This window comes from Oryctolagus cuniculus, chromosome 2 (genome assembly GCF_051225735.1).
Source record: "Oryctolagus cuniculus isolate XC-2025 breed Fujian yellow rabbit chromosome 2, ASM5122573v1, whole genome shotgun sequence".
NCBI lineage: Eukaryota > Metazoa > Chordata > Mammalia > Lagomorpha > Leporidae > Oryctolagus > Oryctolagus cuniculus.
Genome location: NC_142868.1, coordinates 181,680,608 through 181,701,800, shown reverse-complemented (window position 1 = coordinate 181,701,800; position 21,193 = coordinate 181,680,608). Strand labels below are relative to the sequence as shown.

The 21,193-nt window shown below is 45.9% G+C and overlaps 1 protein-coding gene across 1 annotated transcript in view; it reads left to right on the top strand.

The window, feature by feature from the left end:
- Positions 1 to 1,741: 1,741 nt before the first annotated feature.
- Positions 1,742 to 21,193, top strand: part of RAB10 (RAB10, member RAS oncogene family) — a 96,581-nt gene continuing 77,129 nt past the window's right edge. Inside the window, exon 1 of the mRNA XM_002709976.6 lies at positions 1,742 to 2,400. Coding sequence (XP_002710022.1) covers positions 2,274 to 2,400 — 127 coding nt within the window. The 5' untranslated portion in view covers positions 1,742 to 2,273. The remainder of the gene's footprint in view (positions 2,401 to 21,193) is intronic.

Here is a 21,193-nt window from a genome sequence, read left to right as displayed (position 1 = left end):
AAGGTTTTTTAAAAAATTAATTTTTAGCTCCTTAGTACCCCCATATTTATGTAGCGGTATTACTCTCCACATTAGACTTTCTACATTAAAAAAAAAAAATCATAGCGGGGGAGACGTTTGGCCTGGCGGGTAGGATATGGCTGGACTGTCTGGCGTCCCATATCACAGTACCTGGCTTTGATTTCCAGCTCTGACTTCCAATTCCAGCTTCCTGCTACTGCAGACCCTCAGAGACAGCACTTAGCAGTGGCTCAAGGAGTCCCCGCCACCGTCTGGGAGACACGGATTTAGTTCCCAGTTTGGCTTTGCTGCAGGTGTTTGGGGGGAATGGACAGCTAGGATGGGAGCAGCGCTCTCAACCAAGTAAATAAACATTTAAAAGAAACATGACACTTTTAAGATGCTTTACAATCGAGCCTGTTTCAATAGGAACAATCAAGCTAACACTGAAGATCTTCCCAGGTTCCACGTCCTGCGTCTGAGAGATGACAGGGTGTGAGGCACTGGCCGCACGCGGCTCGCTGATTTGCATAGCTAGCCTATTTTAGAATTGTTGGTCTTAGCCCAAGACCGTGCCAGTTGGAGGAAGAATCATTCCGAGCGTGTAAAAGCCAGAAGACAAAGAAGCGCTAGCAAATAACCCAAGCGAAGCAGACCAGCATCTTCAGGGACCCGGCCTTAGGGCCGCTGGGAGGACAGCAGGTGACACACGACTTTCAGGAACGGGAGACCGAAGCAGGATGACCGGGACTGCCTGAAAGACGCCCTTTAGGTCCATGTCGGAGGCACCAGCGCCTCGGCGATGCTGAGACCGAGGAAAAATGTCGGCGCTGCTGCTCTCCCAGGCCGCGTTTCCTGCGGTCCGCGCGTCCCCGGTTTTCTACGCTGTCAGGTGTAGGCGAACCTGTCAGCTCGGCCGCCGTGAGGACTGAGGGGCACCCCGAGTGCACCCGCTACCGGCGGCAAGAAAGGAAGAGGGGGTGCAAACACCAATGCGGGGAGCGGACGCGTTTCCCCGCCGTCCCCTGCGGCCGGGCAGAGCCCGCAAAGGCCCGCAGCAGGCGCCCCGCCGCCCGCGCCCAGGTGTTCCTCGGCCCCCGCCTCCTCGCCCAGAAAGGCCGATTACATCAGCGCGCCCCGAGCGGCGAGGCCAGTCTCCGCATCTCAGACGGCCCCTCTCCTCCACGCCACCTCTGGCTCCTTAAGGGAGCCGGGGCGGAGCTCTCCCCGTCACGGCGGCCGCGAGGGAGGGCCTCCAGGAAGGCACCGCGTCCGAGCCGAGAGCCCCTTACACCGTGAGGGTGCTCCCCTCGCTCGCACGTATGGACTACACAGGGCCCGACAGCCACCCGGGCAGGTCGCCGCGCCGAGACCCACGGCCCCACACGCCCCACAGAGCGCGGCGCGGTCCGCGGGGCGGCCCCGGGAAGGAGGGGGCGCGGGGCATCCACGGGAGACTCGGCCGCGCCGCGCCTGCGCAGTCCCCAGCCAGCCCCGCCCGCCGCGGGGCGTGCTCGCACGGCCGCGCACCCTATCAGGCGGCCGCAGGGAGCGCGCCCGCGGCCTCGCCCTCTCTCGCTCCTCCCCTCTCCCCAACTCTGTTCGGACTCAGTCCGAGGCTCGGGGACCCGGGCCCTCGGCTCTCCGCCCCGGCAGGCGCCCACGCCCTCCTGCGCGCGTGCGCAGAGGCGGGCCGCAGGGCGAGGGCGCGAGGGAAGGGCGGGCGTACGTCCTTGCGTGCGTCCCAGGCAGCGCGCACGCCGGCGTGAGAGGGCACGGGGAAAAGGTGGCTCTGGCCGGGGCGGCTCGGCTTCCTGGGGCTATGTAGCTGGGCTCGTCGGCTCGGGGTCCTGCTTCGCCGCCCTCGCCGCGTCCCTGCGGGGAGTCGCCGCTCCGGAGAGACACCGCCCTTACTCCCGCAAGCGCTCCCTCGACGGCAGAGCTCTCTCGCCCGCCCGCGGGAGCGTCCCGGCCGAGCAGCCCCGAGGGGGGAGGGGAGGCCATTTTGTCCCGACCGACTCCCCGGAACCGGGAGGAGCGGCTGGGAGAGGCTGCGGAGCCGCGGTCGCCGCCCTCGGAGGCACCGGACGCCGCCACCGTCGGGGCTTCCCGGACGAGGCCGTTCGTAGGTCGCCCCTGCCCTCGCCAGCCCGCGGCTTTCCCACGCCTGCCCAGTCCTCCGGCCTGAGAACGCCCGGGAGAGGAGTTGGCCGTGGTGAGCGGGACCGATCCCTTGGGGCCGCCGGCGGCGAGAGCCCGAGCCGCTCCTCCCAATGGCGAAGAAGACGTACGACCTGCTTTTCAAGCTGCTCCTGATCGGGGACTCGGGAGTGGGCAAGACCTGCGTCCTTTTTCGCTTTTCGGATGATGCCTTCAACACCACCTTTATTTCCACCATAGGTAAGAGCTGCGGGAGGACGGGGCGCGCTCCCTCCGCTGCGAGCCGTCTCTTTTCGCCCCAGACATCTTGCTTCCCGTGATATACGCCTTTGTTCCGGCGATTCCGAGCCCAGACGCCAGCCCCAAGTTGCTGTTTGAATCGGCTTCGAGCTGGCTGGGGCGGGGTCTTCCCTTGCTTTCCATCCGGTCCCTGCCCAGTGCCTGCTGTTAGGATTAGGCAGCCTTTTACCCACGGCTCTGGCCGCGACTTGGGCTGGCTTTTTCCTATTTGTGTGGCGTTGCCCAGCCTGTGGGATATCGTTCGGGACCCATCTGAGTGGTTGGGGGAGAAGCCGTGGTGGCTCTTTGGGAAGGGGTCTGGGTTTGTACAGGATTCCATATGGTCCTTAGAGTAAACTTGAGGGTTTGTGTGAGGAATAATTAAGGCAAATTAGAGGGGAAAAGTGCGTTGCCTGCGTTGACTAATCCATTGATGTGTCAGGCAGTCGGAGACTGGTGCTTGGGGTGGAACCCTGGCGTGCTGGCCGCGACGGGGGGGCGATGCTCGGCTCGTGTGCTCAGACCCCAAGGCGTGAAGCCACACACACACACACACACACACACACACACTCGCCCTCCTGTTGTACTCGACGCTGGGTTTACAGGAAACCATTCTGCCAGTCGCAGCCCACCCCCTGTTTCAGAATTACTTGGTGTGGAAGTAAGAGCTATAGGTTGACCTTTGAAATAGGTTTCCCGTTTAGGAAAAGAAAGGAAAAGCGCTAAGAAAGTCCCTTTTGCGTGGCACTAACCCGAGTTGTTTTCAAGTAGTAAGTGTGCGTGAAACCCAGCCTCTTGCCCAACACACGGCGGATTGCTCGGCTGCCTCTGTCACTTGGAGCCCAGTGCTCAGCACTGGGCAGTGCAATGAAACCTGCTGTTCAATGCAACTAGTTTAGTATTGGGACTGCTTTAAAAAGAGCTGCAGTCTTTATTGAGTTGGACCAAAGTGTCAAAATTAAGTTGGTTTCAGCCAAATTGTAGCATTACTGAAATCGTTGGTTTGGATTTCTTATGGCATGTATTTATCGGCTACTCACTTCATTCTCACAGAACAAACTGTGGCGAAATTAAATTAGACAAGGGATTATTTGAAATAGATATTTGACTCACCTTCTTTGGGGGAAAGTCGTTATTTTCTGAGTGTCATAATGTTCTCTCTCATACATTTGTGAGACTCAGAACTTGTGTTCTCTGCTTTGTGGGTTAGCACCCCTAGCACCAAGTGTGCTTTTAATATTCCGGTTTTAGCTGTTGCTGGGTGGGTCAGGTGGTTAGGCTGATGAGCAAATATTTATTGAGCACCTATCGCTAGGCACTGTTTCTGACACTGGGGGACACAGTAGACCCCTTGAGGGACATTGCAGTGAGAACAGTCACGGTGGGGCGTGAAAGTGGGGCTGCATCTGAGAGGAAGTCTACGGGACAGATAGGAATTGGACCAGAGGGCCGGGAAAGGGGGACACAGCGGACCTGCCGTCGTTGGGGATTTAATTCCTGTGGCCAACTTTAACCTGCCTTGGGAGGGGTGGAGGGTAGGAAGAAAAGCAGTAACGTGGTCTGCTTCGGTCTTTCTGTGGCTGTGTACCCATTCCAAAGCTCAGCCCTGTAAAGGTAAAGGCGTGCTCTTTTTGTGTGGTCCTTATACTGGGAAAATGTGGGGGACGTTGGATCAAGCCTGCTGGGTTACTGTCTGTGTGACTTTGGCAGGTCACTTAACCTTTCTCTGCTCCGGGTTTTTCTTTTTTTTTTTTCCCCCTTTAAATAGTGTTGGGTATGAGATCTGGCAGGTAGGGTAGTTGTGAGGGATTTGTGGGTTAGTGACAGTCACTTTGCGTGGTGCCAGGCGCTTCCTAGGAGCACAGTGCATATAAACTGTGCGTGGAGTACGTGGCCCTTCTGCTTCTGAAGTGGGGCAGAACGTGTTACCTCACAGACGGAACATCCTGCACACACCGGTCTCCCAGAAATTTGTTGTTGCTCTGCTAAACAATTTCACATTAGATTCTGACATTTTCAGCATTTTAATATAAAAATGTTTGCGGGGTGGCATTTGGCCCAGTGGTTGGGACGCTCACGTCCATTTCATGGTGCCTGGTTCCAGGCCTGGCTCAGTTTCCTGCTAGTGGAGACCCTGGGAGGCAGCAGGTGGTGATGGCTCATGGGTGCGTTCTCCCATTCCCCTTATCTCCCCCTGCTTTTCAGATAAAAGGTGAAGATTAATAAGTAAAAAGTATAAAATCCAAGCACAGAATTATATTTGTGTTTACAAGACCACCCAAGAACAGAGGGACAGAAACATTAAAAAAGTTTTTGATATTTTATATGTAAGATGTTGAATACTGTAAGCTTTGTGTACTAGCTCTGTGCACAGGAATGGAAGTCTATTGTCTTAAACCCATACTGTTAAAAAAAAATAATGTGAGTCACATATATAATTTAACTTTTTTTGATAACCATGTCCAAAAAAGTTAGGTTTTAATATATTTAAACTCATATCCAAAATGCTATTTTGTTGTGTAACAAGATTTAAAAATTATTAAGATATTTTACATTCTTTTTCTCTTGTTTGTAAGTTATACTTAGAGTTTATCTTGGTTAAGATTATGCGTACTTCAGGTCCACAATAGCCGCATGTGCTAGTGGCTACCATATTGGACAGTCCATGTCTAAGTGACCTAAAGTAGCCAGTTGGCAATGTGCAGAAGGTTAGAAAGTTTTTCAATGTGTAATACTTTTAAGACATTAAAAATGTCAGCTGACTAGGGTTTGTTTTAATCTAGAGCATTCTCTAAGCATAAAGGACTGTAAAATTTACGATTTGTCGCTTGATTGTTAAAACATTTGAAATCTGTGTAGAAGGACCGAGTGGCCAAAATAATGCAGGCTATCATTTCAGGTGCAATTGTTTTCACTATCAATTCTTGAAAAAAATTTTTTTAAGGATTTGTGATGCTTATTTAACAGTGCTCACAAAGACTACTGCATTTAACTTTTTCTCTATACTTTAAATTTTCACATGTCTATGCTAGAAATTATGGATAACATTTTTGGTCAGATTTATTGCAGACAGAGTTAACAAAAACAGATTACTGGTATGTTCCACATTTATCCAATCTCATGTGAATCCAAGGACACTGGAGTACTTAGTATCCATTTCACAAGGGCAGAGATCTTTTTTTTTTCCCTGATAGTGTGTGCTAAGCACCCAGAAGAGTCTCTGCATTAAATTGGTGCATGATAAATAATGAATAAAGGCAGGCAAGCAGATAGGTAGCACAGTCAAGATCCTCTTGATACGGCATTGGAACTAGTTTATTTTAATATTTTTCCCTTTTACTTTTTGAGCAGTACTTGAAGTAGATTGGGATCAGGTTTTACTTAACAGTATTGGCTGTTTGGCTAACAGTGATTTTAGTGATTTTAGGGCAAAACTGGTCTTGGAAATTCAAATCTTATTGAAGAGGAATTGCTTGAGAGAGTTGCTGATTTTGGATGAACAGGTTTCAGTGGCTGATATGACAGTAACTCTTCTTGACAGTATGAGCTCATGAAAGTTTTGCCCATTAGTGATACGGTAATTACATGAACTGTGCCCCAAACACAAAGTTTTAGTGGGCTGTTTCCGCTGAATGTGCTGTCTTCTGGTGGTGGTAATTCTCCCTGCACCCCTAGACTTACTACTACTGTTTCCATAGGGAGTATCTTGGGAAATGGAGTCTCTGGGCACTATGTGAAAATTAAATCGATAAAGGCTCTTGCCCCTGGGAAAGATATAATACATTTTTTTGTGGTCTTGAATGTTTCTGCTATGCTTGGGAATTGTAGGTTGGTTCCACTAACCTGCATTTAAGAACTGACGGACTCAGTTGAACCAAACCCATTTTTTATGGAGTATGACTACTTTTAGAGAAATGAGCCAACGCTTTGTGATATTCAGCATGTCTGGGCTCTGCTCTAGTATGCAAGCAGCTCATGCTGCAGGAATGCCAGAGTACCTGAGCAGTTTTTCTCACTTGAACACGTCCTTTTCAGCTTGATTAAAAACTATCTGAAGAAGATACACAAATGGCCAACATGCAGATAAAAAATTCTCACCATCACTAATAATTAGGGAGATGCTAATCAGAACCATAATGAAATGTCACTTTATATCCATTTAGGATGGCTTTCATAAAAAAAGACAAAAGTAAGTGTTGGTGAGGATGTGGAGAAATTGGAGTCTTGGTGTATTCCTGGTGAGAAAGTGAAATGGTTTCTTTAAAAGAAGGGGGCGGGGAGGGGCCGGCCTTGCGGTGTAGTAGGCTAAGCCTTCACCTTAGCTCCAGCATCCCATATGGGTGCTGGTTCGAGTCCTGGCTGCTGCTCTTCCAATCCAGCTCTCTGCTTTGGCCTGGGAAAGCAGTAGAAGATGGCGCACGTCCTTGGGCCCCTGTACCTGCATGGGAGAACTGGAAGAAGCTCCTGGCTCCTGGCTTTGGATTGGCCCAGGTCTGGCCATTGCAGCCTTTTGGGGATTGAACTAGCAGACTTTCTGTCTCTCCCTCTTCTGTAACTCTACCTATCAAGTAAATAAATAAAATAAAAAAAGGAAAGTATTACCATGTGATCCTATAAATTCTGCTTCTAAATTATATGCAAAAGAATTTAAAGTGGGGACTTGAATAGAGGGTTTGTACACCAGTGTTCACAGTAGCATAATTCACAGTAGCTAAAAGGTAGAAGCAACCCAGATGTCCATTGATGAATGAATGGTTAGTAAACAAAATGTATTTACATACAGTGGAATATTATTCAGGCTTTAAAAAGGAAGCCAGTGCTGTGGTGTAGTGCCTGAAATGCTGGCATCCCGTGTGAGCGCTGGTTTGAGTCCTGGCTGCCCCACTTTCCTTCTACCTCCCTAATAAACCTGGGAATGCAGAGGAAAATGGCGCTAATGTTCTACTCATGTGGGAGACCCAGATGAGGTTCCATGCTCTCCTAGCTTCAGCCTGGCCTACCCCCAGCTGTTGCAGCCCTTTGTGGAGTAAACCAGCTCATTTAAGATCTCTGTTTCTCTGTGTCTCCTATTCTCTGTAAGTTTGCATTTGAAATAAATACATTTTAAAAAAAGGGAATGAAATCCTGATATGTGCTGCAACATAGATGAATCTTGAAAAACATACTAAGTGAAATAAACCAGACACAACGGGATAAGTATTGAGATACCCGGAATAGACAAACTCATAAAGTAGAATAAAGGTTTACTGGGGGCCTAGGGAACGGGGTAATGGAGTTACTGTACTGCTTATTGGGCACAGAATTTTAGTATGAGAGGATGAAAAAATTCTGAAGGATGGATAGTGGTGTGTTAGATTTCTTTTCTTTAAAATTTCTGACAGGATGGGCGTTGTGGCCTGGTTGGTTAAGCCACCACTTGGGCTACCAGCTTCTGCTTCCAGTCAAGCTCCCTGCTAATGCACCTGGGAAGCAGCAAGTGCTGTCTCAGTGACTTGAGTCCCTGCCACCTATGCGGGAGCCCAGGATGGAGTTCCTGGCTCCTGGCTTTGGCCTGCCCTAGCCCTAGCTGTATGGCCATTTGGGGAATAACTAGTGTATGGAAGATCTCCGCTCTCCCAACCCACCACCCCTCTATTGTTCAAATAAATAAAGAAATCTTTAAAAAGTCTGAGAGGAACTACTTATGAAGGAAGGAGGTTTATGGCAGTTTATGGTTTTGGAGGTTCACAGTCTAAGATCATGTGACCCCATTAGTCTGGCATCTGATGAGGGTAGAGGCTTGCAGTGGGAGAGCATGTGTGGAAGAATGATAACCGGGTGAGTCAGGAAGTAGAGACAGACAAATAGGGAGTCAGTCTGTCTAAAGCAGTTATGATCAGTTCACAGGGCTCCACCTTAGCAACCTAATCCAACACAATCTCTTCTCAAAGGCCCTACCTTCAGACTGTATAACTGGATCAAACCTCCACCTTTAATCCAGCAACGTTAATCCATTAACCATTAGTATAAGACTTCGGGGCTTAAATGCATGAGTTGGGGAACCAAGTCATGTTCAAACTATAACAGGTGGTTATGGTTGCATAATATGAGTGTATTTAATACCACTGAATCACACACTTAAAAATAGTTAAAATGAACAAAAAGACAAAAGCTGTGTGATTCCACTGATATGAAGTATCTGAAATTGTCAAATTCATAGGATGGTGATCACCAGGGATGTAAGGGAGGAAGAAATAGAGAGTTGTTTAATGAGGATGAAAAGGCCTATTTCATTTGGCAGGATCTGTTGTATGTAATGTGACACATGATACACAATGTGATACTGTCAGTTTTGGAGGAGGGTCGGTTCCAGGACCCCCTCCTACTCAAGGATGACCTGGCATAGTAGTATCGGCAGATAATTTGTACAGTCCTACTATGTGCTTTGAGTTATCTCACGGTTGCGTTTAATGCCTACTGCAATGTAAATGCTGTTCTTTAGGGAATAGAACATGTTCAGCACAGACATTTTTCTCCCCCAGATGGTTTTGATGTGCAGATGTGGGGGACTGATTGCCCTTTACTGAACTGTACACCTGAAAAGGCTAAGCTGGTAAATCTCATGTTACATGTGTTTTTTAACCACAATTTTAAAAATTAGTTTAAATGGTAAATTTTGTTATGTGTATTTTGCCACCTCCCTCCAAAAACCAAAACCAGAAAAGCTATTCAGCATTTGACTCAACTCTAAAAGAGCATTGGATCACAGGTGACTCTCCCATTCCAGTGATGGCTCCTGTTAGCCAGTGGACAGTGAGCCAGGAGGACCCTTTATCATCTTTTCCTGTGTGTTAGTATGACTCTGTACTTCTAGAGAGCAAAGGTAGTTTTGTCTTTCTGTGTTTTGCCTATCTACATGGACCTCCTTGGACTGTTAGAATCACAGACTGTTGGTGCAGGAGTGACTCCTAAGTAAATTTTCAGGGTGGGGAAACTGGGATTGGAGCGGTGAAGGTTGTAGGACTGATGAGTAAAGGAGCTTTGATTAGAATACAGAGCCAGTTCTATTCTGGGCCATGTTTCTCATCCTCAGAATTTAATTTTTTTTTTTTTTTTTTTTGACAGGCAGAGTTAGGTCTTCCTTCTGTTGGTTCACCCCCTAAATGGCTGCTACGGCTGGCACGCTGTCCTGATCCAAAGCCAGGAGCCAGGTACTTCTTCCTGGTTTCCCATGCGGGTGCAGGGCCTGAGCACTTGGGCCATCCTCCACTGCCTTCCTGGGTCACAGCAGAGAGCTGGACTGGAAGAGGAGCAACCGAGACTAGAACCCAGAGTGCCGGCACCGCAGGCAGAGGATTAGCCTGGTGAGCTGCGGCGCCGGCCAGAATTTAATTTTTTTAAAAAAATTATTTATTTGAAAGGCAGAGAGGGGCTGGTGCTGTGGCATAGCGGTTAAAGCTGCTGCCTGCGGTACTGGCATCCCATATGGGCAGTGATTCGCAACCTGGCTGCTCTACTTCTGATTCAGCTCTCTGCTGTGGCCTGGGAAAGCAGTGGAAGATGGCCCAAGTCCTTGGGCCCCTGCACTTGCATGGGAGACCTGGAGGAAGCTCCTGGCTCCTGGCTTTGGATCAGCGCAGCTCCGGCTGATGTGGCCAACTGGGGAGTGGGCCAGCGGATGGAGGACCCCTCTCTCTCTATCTCTGCCCCTCCTTTCTGTGTAACTGACTTTCAAATAAATGAATAAATCTTAAAAAAAAAAAAAAAGGGGCAGAGAGGCAGGGAGAGAGAAAAGGAATGGGGTCATCTTCTGCTTTCCCAGGCTATAGCAGAGAGCTGGATTGGAAGTGGATCAGCTGGGACTTGAACTTGCTCCCATATGGGATACTGGCACTGCAGGCAGAGGCTTTACCTGCTGTACCGCAGCATCGGCGCCAACTGTTTTTTAAGAAGTCTTTTTTTTTTTTTTTAGTTTGAGAAGTGGAGTTACTGTGGTTCTCCCTTCCCTTTCTCTGTCTTTTTGGCAAGAGTTGAGAAGTAACAGGTCTTAGCACCTAATATCAAGATTTTGTTCAGGGAACTGGTGTTGTGGTGCTGTGAGTTAAGTGCTCTATATGGAGTGCTGGTGTGATTTCTGGCTGCTCTGCTTCACATCCAGCTCTCTGCTGATGTGCCTGGGAAAGCAGTGGAAGATGCTTGGGCCCCTGCCACTGTTGTGGGAGTCCTGGATGGAGTTTCTGGCTCCCGGCTTTGGCCTGGCTCAGCCCCAATGAACCAATGGATGGAAGATCTCTGTCCCCCCCCCCCCCTTTATTTATTTATTTCTTAAGATTTATTTATTTATTTGAAAATCAGAGTTACAGAGAGAGGAAAGACAGAGATCTTCCATCTGCTGGTTCTCTCCCCAAATGGCTGCAACAGAGCTGTGCCTATCTGGAATCAGGAGCTTCTTCTGGTCTCCCATATGGGTGCAGGTGCCTAACCACTTGGGCCGTTCTGCTGCTTTCCCACACACACATACAGGGCGCTGGACCAGTAGTGAAGCAGTAGGGTCTCAGACTGGAGTGCATGTGGGATGCTGGCACTGTAGATGGCGGCTTAACCTGCTGCACACCAGTGCTGCTCCCCTCCCTCCCTCCCTCTCTCTGTAACTCTGCCTGATAAATATATACATAATTTTTGAAAAAGATTTTGTTCAGGTTGCTTATTCTTTGCAAACTTACAGCATAATAAGGCAGAGTTTTTTTTTTTAAGGTTTATGGTGTGTAATCATGGACAAGGTGTGGCAGGTGAACTACTGATTATTGATCTCTTCTTGGTGTGTAAAAGGAAAAGAATGATTGGAAAAATACCGACAATCTATTTCAGCTTATAACGCAACAGGGCGAGGTTGTCCAGGCAGTGCATGGTAGCAGCTGTGATGAACAGAGAACTGGAGGCTTGTGGAGCATCAGCTTAACAAAGAGGAGATCATTATTTAGTGTAAAGCATAAGGTACGTGATCAGCTAAAGAGATCTGGGGATCTCGTATGGAGATAGACATCAAGGAGCAGTTTAGAGGAGCTGCAGAGGTGGTTGAGGTTGAGAGAATACTAATATTGTCTGAGCCATCTTCTGAACTTCCTGGATTGGATTTCTCTATGTGAATAATGAGAGTTAATGGAATAAGCCCATTAACTGTGGATTATAAGAAAAGGAATTTGAAGTGATCAGAATAAAATTTTGGTGAAGAAAACTCAATCTGAAGGGATAGCTGAAATAAGAAAAAAAATGTCTTTGAAGACAGTGCCATGCATTTTGGTTTTCAGGCAAGAGTTATTGATGTTTATCCTTGCTTCCAGAGATAAATAGTAATGTAGGGCTACTTCAGAAGATTGTGGAAAGTGAAATTAAAAGATAAGTTTATTTTAGTGCAAAGATTTTGAAATCTCTGTGTAAGAGGGCTCTTTCTTAGGTGCAGCAGCTTGAATCTGCTGTTGGTGCTGCCACCGCTCACCTCAGAGTGTTTGGTTCAAGTCCAGGCTACTACTCCTGCTAATGCACACCCTGGGAAGCAGCAGGCGATGGCTGAAGTACTTGATCCCTGCCACCCATGTGGGAGACCTGGAGGGAGTTCCTGGCTCCTGGCTTTGACCTGGCCCAGCTCTGGCTATTGGGAGATTTTGGGGAGTGAACCAATGTGAATGGAAGATCTCTGTCTGCCTTTCAAATAAAATGAAAATAAATAAGTGAAAAAGTTCATGAGAAATGGTATTATGAAAAAAACTACCTTTTGCTTTTGAATTTTTTTGCATCAAAATTCTTTTTTTTTTCTATGAGCTTTTGGAAATACCATCAGCATTTTTGAAGAGAAAACAGCCAGTGATGGAATGCTACATTTCCACTTTGACCCAGAACAGAGCATCCAAGGTTGTTAAAGAGTAGAAAATGGAAAAATTATTCTGGTTACAAAAAAGTACAGCGTATCAAAATCAGAACAGAGGACAGTGTTGATTTGTTTCTTTCCTATCAGTAGCAGTGCTTATGCAGACTTTAAAAAATTGAACTTTTTATTAAGATATTGGTAGATTCACTTGCAGTTGTAAAAGATACAGAGGGCATCCCTTGTGCTTGTATGCTTTGCCCAGTTTCTCCCAGTGGTAACATTTTTACAAAACTGTACTATAACATCACAACCAGGATATTGCTATCAAGTGCAATACACTGGTCTTATTAAAATATCCTTAGTTTTATTTGTACTCATGTGTGTGCTAAATTCTATGTAATTTCATCACTTGTGAAAGTTTTATCCACCACCACAGTCAAGATACTGAACAGTTCAAGGGACAAGGGTCCTCCGTGTTGTTTTACATAACCATACCCCACCCCTGTTTTTCCCCACTAACCCTTGATAACTACAAATCTGCCCTCCATTTCTAAAATTTTGTCATTTCACAAATGCTATATGAATGGAGTACTACAGGTTGTAACCTTTTGGGATTGGCTCTTTTCCTTTCTTTAAGTCTGTATAATTTCCTGGAGCTTCATCCAAGTGATCTGTATTAATAACTTTTTAAAAAAAATTATTTATTTGAACGAATGATATGGAGGGAGAGAAGAAGAGAGGGAGAGGAGCCGAGAGAGATTCTATCTGCTGAGAAACTCAAGTGCTAAGGACTTGGGCCATCTTCAGCTCTCTTCTCAAGCATATTAGCATGGAGCTGGATCAGAAGCAAACATGGAATGCTGGTGTTGTAAGTGGTGTTCTCAACACTGACCCCCAGAATTCTTTTTTGATGTTACATAGTATTTCATGATATAGATATAGTACAATTTGCTGAACCATTTACCTGTTGAGGAATGCCAAGCCTCATTCTTGGTTTTACTGTACTTAAAGCTGCTTTGGATATTTGTGTACAGGTTTTTGTGTAGTCATAAATTTTCATTTCTCTGGAATAAATGCCCAAGAGTGCAGTTGCTGGGTCACTTGGTAATTGCATGTTTAGTTTTATAAGAAACTGCCAAGTTTCCAGAACAGCTGTGCCATTGTACACTCCCACCAGCAGTTTATGAGTGAGCCAGTTCCTCCGCATTCTCACCCTCACTATCATTTGGCATTGTCATTATTTTGTATTTTAGCCTTTCTGATAACTGTGTCCTGATTATCTCATTGTGGTTTTTAATTTTCATTTCTGTTACAATCAATGGCGTTAATCTTTTTATGTGCTTATTTGCCATTTGTATATCTTTTTCAGTGAAATGTCTGTTCAGTGGTTACCCTTCTTTTAATTGAATTGGTAAAACTTTGTTTAACTTTTGAATCTTGAAAGGTTTTTAAACATTTAAAATCCTAGTGCTGGGGCTGGCGTTTGGCTTAGTGGTTACAACACCTGCTTCTCATATCAGAGCATCTGGAATTGATTCCTGACTCCTGCTTCCAGTTCCACTTTCTGTCAGGGCAGACCCTGGGAGGCAGCAGGTAATGGCTCAAGTAGTTGAGTTCCTGTCACCCAGCTGGAAGACCTGGGTTAAATTCTTGGCTCCCAGCTTCGGTCCAGCCCAGCCCTGGCTGTTGTGGACAACTGGGAAGTGAACCAGCAGAGAGGAATTCTTGTCTCTCTCTCTTTCAGCCTCTTGAAGGAAAAAATGAATTCTAGTCCTTTGTTGTGTCTCTGGTTAGCAGACATTTTCTCCCAGTCTGTAGCGTGTCTTTTCAACTTTTTCACACAGGCTTTTGCAGAGCAAAAGTTTAAGAATCTGGGGCAGGCGTTGTAGTTCAGTTGGGTAAGTTGGTGCTTGGGATATTCACATTCTGTGTTGAAGTGCCTGGAGTCAGATCCCACCTCTACATTTTTTTTTTTTTTAAGATTTGTTTATTTTTATTTGAGAGGCAGAGTTACAGACAGAGAGAGGGAGAAACAGAGAGAGAGGTCTTTCATCCTTTGGTTCACTCCCCCAAAAAGCCACAACATCTGGAGATGGGCTAATCTGTAGGTAGGAGCTTCTTCTGAGTCTCCCACGTGGGTGCAGGGGTCCAAGCACTTGGGCCATCTTTGACTGCTTTGCCAGGCCAATAGAAGGAAGCTGGATTGAAAGTGGGGCAGCTGAGACTGGAACTGGTGCCTGTATTGGATGCTGGCGCCACTGGCCGCCCACCTCGGCTTTGACCCGGCTTACTGCTAATGTGCACCCTAAGAAACAGCAGACAATTACTCAAGTACTTGGGTCCCTGCCACTCATGTGGGAGACGTTGATGGAGTTCCTGGCTTCGGCCTGGCCCTGTCCCAGCTGTTGTCTGTTGAGGGCATTTGGGGTGTGAACTAGCAGGTGGAAGATACTTCTTGCTGTTGCTGTCCCAAATAAATAAAAATAAACAAAAAAATTCTTATGGGGTTCATTTATGAACCATGCTTTTGTGGCTAAGAGTTCTGTCTATCCTCAATCCCCAAGAGTTTCTTCTGTATTTTTCCTAGGGTTTATGGTTTTATGTTTCACCTGTTAAATTGTGTGTGAGTGGAGCCGGCGCTGTGGCGCAGTGGGTTAACGCCCTGGCCTGAATCGCTGGCATCCCATATGGGTGCCGGTTTGAGACTTGGCTGCTCTTCTTCCGATCTAGCTCTCTGCTATGGCCTGGGATAGCAGTAGAAGATGGCCCAAATCCTTGGGCCCCTGAACCCATGTGGGAGATCCGGAAGAAGCTCCTGGCTCCTGGCTTCGGATTGGCACAGCTCCAGCCATTGCGGCCATCTGGGGAGTGAACCAGCGGATGGAAGACGTCTCTGTCTCTACCTCTCTCTGTAACTCTATCAGATAAATAAAAATAAATCTTAAAAAAAAAAAAATTGTGTGTGAGTTGATTTTTATATGGTGTGGTGTTTTGATTGAGGTTTGTACCCCTCCTCCCACCCCATGAATGGGACCTCCAGTCACTTGGGTTTTATCCCTTGAATTTTAGGCTTCCCTCTCTCCAGTCACTCACATGTCAGGTGATGAAAATGTTCTGAAGGGTTTCAGAGTCTATAGGACCCTGTAGGAATTAAAGTTGACAGGGTGGTTTACTCCTTACCGTAAATCTAAACTGAGCTTTCTGAAAAGTTTTGAAAATGAGTGTTTATTCATCCAGTGATATATTCATTCAGATTTATATATACATATATATTCAGATATATATATTCATTTGGATACACACACACATATATTTGAAATAAAATACTGCTGAAAGGTTTTCGGTAATGAAAAGAAGTAACCCCTTGTCCTGTTCTCACTCCACTTCAGGGGCATCCTCTCTCTACTATCTGCCCCTGTGTGTGTGTGTGTGTGTGTTTTTTTTTTTTTTTAAGTTTTTATTTTTATTTGAGAGGTAGAGTTACAGACAGTGAGAGGGAGAGACAGAGAGAAAGGTCTTCCTTCTGTTCGTTCACTCTCCAGATGGCCACAATGGCCGGAACTGCGCCGATCCAAAGCCGGGAGCCAGGAGCTTCTTCCCAGTCTCCCACTTGGGGACAGGGGCCCGGGCACTTGGGCCATCTTTTACTGCTTTCCCAGGCCATAGCAGAGAGCTGGACTGGAAGAGGGGCAGCTGGGACTAGAACCGGCGCCCATATGGGATGTCAGTGCCCAGGTGGATGATTAACCTACTGCGCAATGGTGCTGGCCCCCTGTGTTTTCAGAAGAGATGCTTATACAGGTATCTTTGGAGCCATTAATTTAATTCTAGGTGAGAGTTTTAGCCTTTTATAATCTCATCCCATTCTGTTCCAATTCTTGTTAAATTGATATCTGATGGTTACATTAATATGCCCATGCAAATATTCATTGTTTAGCCAGATAGTCTACCCTATTCCCTGTCTTCTAAAGTTAAACATTTTCTTTAATTCATTTCCTTTTACTCATATCTAGTCTGCCTGCATCCTCCAATCACTTCTCAAAATGAGTTTCCACATTTGAGAGTTTATCTTGCAGTTTCTGTTGTTTTCCTGCACACTGCTTTCTTCTAGATTCTTTCTCCCTCCTGCTTTAGCAGTAGACTGGTTATTAATTAGGCCTGCTGCACAGCTGTTGTCTTGGTCATTCCTCTTTGTGTGGCATCTAGTTTGTTACCATCCCTTTGTTGGTTTATTGTCTTGGAGCATGTCCTCTAGTAGATTCTTGTACAAAGAGCACATTTCTGAAAAAGGACATTTTTGAGACTTTTTAAAAAAAGATCTATTTATTTGAGAGGCAGAGTTTTATATATATATATATAGAGAGAGAGAGAGAGAGAGAGAAAGAGAGAGAGAGAGAAAAAGACAAAGGTCTTCCATCCACTGGTTCACTCCCCAGATGGCTGCAATGGCTGGAGCTGGGCGGATCTGAAGCCAGGAGCCAGTGGCTTCCTCCAGTCTGACACGTGGGTGTAGGGGCCCAAGCACTTGCACCATCTTCCATTGCTTTCCCAGGCGATAGCAGGAAGCTGGGTCGGACGTGGGGCAGCTGGGACTGCGGATGTCAGTGCTGCAGGCAGAGGCCTAGCCTATTACACCACAGCGCTGGCCCAGAGACTGTGTTTGACAGTGTCTTAATTCTTTTTACTCAGAGTATTTGACAGATCAGAGAATTCTGGGGACTTTTTTTTTATTTTTTATTTTTTTAGGGTTTAGAAAGCATTATTCCAAACTTTTGTAGCATCTGATGATGCTGACAAGTGCAATATCATTTTGATTGTTTCTCCTTAATAGCCTAGTTCGGTGCTTGGGCCCCTGCACCCATGTGGGATACCTGGAGGAAGCTCCTGGTTCCTGATGGGCTCAGCTGTAGCCGTTGCAGCAATTTGAGTTGTGAACCAGTGGATGGAAGATTCTCTCTAACTCTGCCTTTCAAATAAAGAAAAAAAAAAAAACTTTTTTGGGGGCCGGTGCTGTGGCGTAGCGAGTAAAGTTGCTGCCTGCAGTGCTGGCATCCCATGTGGGCGCTGGTTTGAGTGCCAGCTGCTCCACTTCCCATCCATCTCTCTGCTAATGGCCTGGGAAGCAGTAGAATATGGCCCAAGTTCTTGGGTCCCTGCCCCCACATGGGAAGACCCAGTGTAGGCTCCTGGCTCATGGCTTCGGATTGGCACAGCTCTGGCCATTGCGGTCAATTGGGGAGTGAACCAGTGGATAGAAGACCTTTCTCTGTGCCTCTCCTTCCTCTCTCTGTGTAACTCTGACTTTCAAATACATAAATCTTTATTAAAACAAATTTTTTTAAAAAAAAGCCTAGTTTGTCTTGGAAGGTTTCAGATTTTTTAATTTTTAAAATTTCTATTAATACATTTTACAATCGTATACCCTTGGTGGATGGGTCTTGTAAAAATTTTTAAAATCTGTTTTCATTTCATTTTGTTATTTGAAAGAGAAACAGATCTACCACCTGCTGCTTCACTGCCCAAATGCCTGCAATAACTAGCTGGACGTGGGCCAGGCTGTAATGATGAGCCTGGAACTTAATCCAGGTCACCCATGTGGGTGGCAGAGACCCAAGCACTTGAAGTATCATCTGCTGCCTCCCAGGGTGTTTATTAGGAAGCTGGATTTGAAATAGAGGTAGGACTCAAACCAGGCACTCCTGTATGGCTTGTAGGTGTCCCAAGTGGCATCGTTAGATGCTGCAGCAAACACCCACCCTGTGGATTTATTTTTTTTAAATCAGTTTTTCTGTGTACTCTTGATGGGCCTTTTCAGATCTTACTTATTGAAATTTTCTTGCGGTATTCTCCCTCTATATTTTCCTTCCCTTTATTTTCTGTTTGCTTTTATTTATTCACTATGCTATCTAAAAGAGAGAAAGAGAGATCCTCCCTTCCCCTGGTTCGCTCCCTCAGTGTCTGCACAGCCAGGGTTGGGGCAGGCTGAAGCCTGGAACTTGGAACTCCAGCTCTGTGGGTGGCAGAGAACAAATGACTGGAGCCATCACCTGCCTCCTTCCAAGGTGTGCAGTAGCAGGAAACTAGAATTAAGAATGGAACTGGGACTCAAACCCAGGAGCTCTATTATGGGATGTAGGTATCCCAGGAAGAGTTTTAACCAGTGTGTCAAATGTGCACACCTCTTTTTTATGTTAATTATTTTTATTTATTTGTAAAGCGAGGGCCAATGTTGTGGCTGCTGTGGTGTAGTGGGTAAAGCTGCCACCTGCAATGCTGGCATGCCAGATGGGCACTGTTTAAATTCCTGGCTGCTCCACTTCTGATCTAGCTCTCTGCAATGGCCTGGGAAAGCAGTAGGAGGTGGCCCAAGTCCTTGGGCCTCTGCACTCACATGGGAGACCCAGAAGAAGCTCCTGGCTTCGGATGGGCCCTGCTCTGGCCAGTGAGGCCATTTCAGGAGTGAACCAGTGGATGGAAGACTTCTCTCTCTCTCTCTAACTCTGCCTTTCAAATAAATAAATAAATCTTTAGGAAATTATTTTTATTTATTTGAAAAGCAGAGTAACAGAGAGAGGGAAAAGAAAATAGGCAGAGAGAGAGAAAGAGCGAGTGAGCAAGTTAGTATCTACTGGTTCACTCCCCAAATGCTTGCAATAGCTAGTACTGGGCTAAAGCCAGGATCTGGGAACTTTATCCAGGTTTCCCATGTGAGTGACAAAAGCCAAATACTTGAGCCATCATCTAGTGCCTTCCAGGCAGGATATTAGAAGGAAGCTGGGTCTGAAGTGCAGAGTACCTGGGACTTGAATCAGCACTGATCAGGGATGCAGGTGTCCCAAGAGGTAACTTAACCTACTGTGCCACAACACCTATCCTCGTTTTCTTTTTAACTGAATGTTGGTCTGCCTGGGTTGTCTAATTCCCTGTTCTCTAACTTTTTAAACTTATTCTACTTCTGGGAGATGATCTCAAATTTAACTTTTAAAATGTTTATTTTCATCTACTTGAAGGATAGGGTATATAGAGAGAGACAGAGATCTTCCATGTTCTGGTTCCGTCCCCAAATGGCCACAACAGCTAGGGAAGGGCCAGGCCAAAGCCAGCAGCCAGGAATTCCATCTGGGTCTCCCCCATAATAGTAGGGCCCAAGTACTTGGGCCGTCCTCCACTGCCTTCCCAGGCACACTTGCAGGAAACTGGATTGGAAGTTGAGCAGCCAGGGCTCAAATGCCATGGCGTTCTGGTTTGGACTGCCTGGGTTGCAAGTGGCAGCTTAGCCCGCTGTGCCACAATGCCACTCCTACACTTTTTATTCTGTATTTTATTTTAGAGGCTTTATTCAAATAATTGGTGATTTCAGGCTATGTATTCATGATTAAGAATGAATCATTTAAGAGATGTTTGCAAGCTCTGTAATCATGGGTAGGGTTTTCCGCTGATGGACTCTGCTACACGGTGGTGATGGAACAGTGAGCCTATTTTTTTCCCCCCACTGGGAGAAGATCCAAGTTGTGATGTCTGTAGCTCTTGTTTCTTGAGCCATTCAGTTTCTCCAGAGAAAGCCAATCATATTACTTGCTTGATACATGGGAAGGAGAGTATTAATTTGGCTGCTTGCCTTTTTGAATCTAAGCAGCTAAAGGGCCTTCAGTGGTGAGTATGGGTTTAGCTTTAATTGTACACATTTGTGTTTAGTCTCCTTTTTAGTCTTATCCCCATTCTCCACTGAACCTAGTGTTCCTGAGTTCAGAGTATATCTGTTTCAGATTGTCTGAATAGCAGTTAGACTCCTGGTAGATCTTCAGGGAATAGGAATATCTAGCTGTGTAAGATGAAGCTATGTCTTAAGATGTCCTTGTGTTGACTTAACCAGGCCTTCCCTTTCTGCCTGGTGTCTGATAACTCCTGTTGCTAAAGCTTTCCAAGGTTCTGAGGCATAAATTGGCTTGCTCCTTCTGTTATTTTTCTCAGCAGGCCCTGAAATCATAGACTTCTTTGTCTTCACCGATTGTGATAGGAATTGCAATGTTTATTCATTGAAATTAAAGTAGAATTTATTTATGTTTGTTGTTTTCCTTGTTGTTTTGGTGTGACTTTGGAGAGATGATGACAGAAAGATCTTTTTCTTCTTTCTCAAATTTCTGGCTTCAAATGATTTTGACCTAGTGATTTAGCTCATATTACCCAGTAGAGTTGGGGCATGCTTAAAAAAAAAAAAAATCCAGCCCACTCTCCAAATAATGAGGTTTTCCTTGTGTAGCAAGGTCAGATGGATGTAGTAGAGAATCAAGGTAGTTTTAGTACCATGCAGAAAAGTGACATGTTAAAGGAGACAGATTCATGATTCTTGGCTGAAAGATGTGGGGAAAAGCATATTTTGGCTTTTTGAACAGAGTATGTAGTTTTAAATTTCAGTTTTATGCTTGTGATTCATATTATTTTATAGGATTCTGAACAACAGATGACTCAGCAAATTTTAATTTGTCAGAATTGCATGGGACTAATAGTGTGAGTGTAGTACTTGGCATTGAATGGTACTGCATCTGATTCTTAACTTTAGCTGATATGAAACCTAGTAAATGTTAGCGATTACAAAATGGGATTTTTGAGTTCTACCTTGATGTTCTTAGTTTTAAAGATACTGTGGCCTTCAATTCGACATTATAAGTGTGAATTTAAAAAAAAAATTTAAGTAGTGGCTCTTTGCATACTTGTATTCTAATGTGTGGAGACATGTATTCAGCATAATAAATGAGTAAGAAGGTACCTAGAATTTAATGATTTTTTCAAACATTAACTCTTCGTCTCAGTGGATAAGAATTGTTAGTAGGTCTTCCTGGGAGCCCCTCCTGGCTGCTGCAGCAGGAGGTTTCTGACTCCTGTAAATCTTGCTTTGCTCACTGCCGTGTC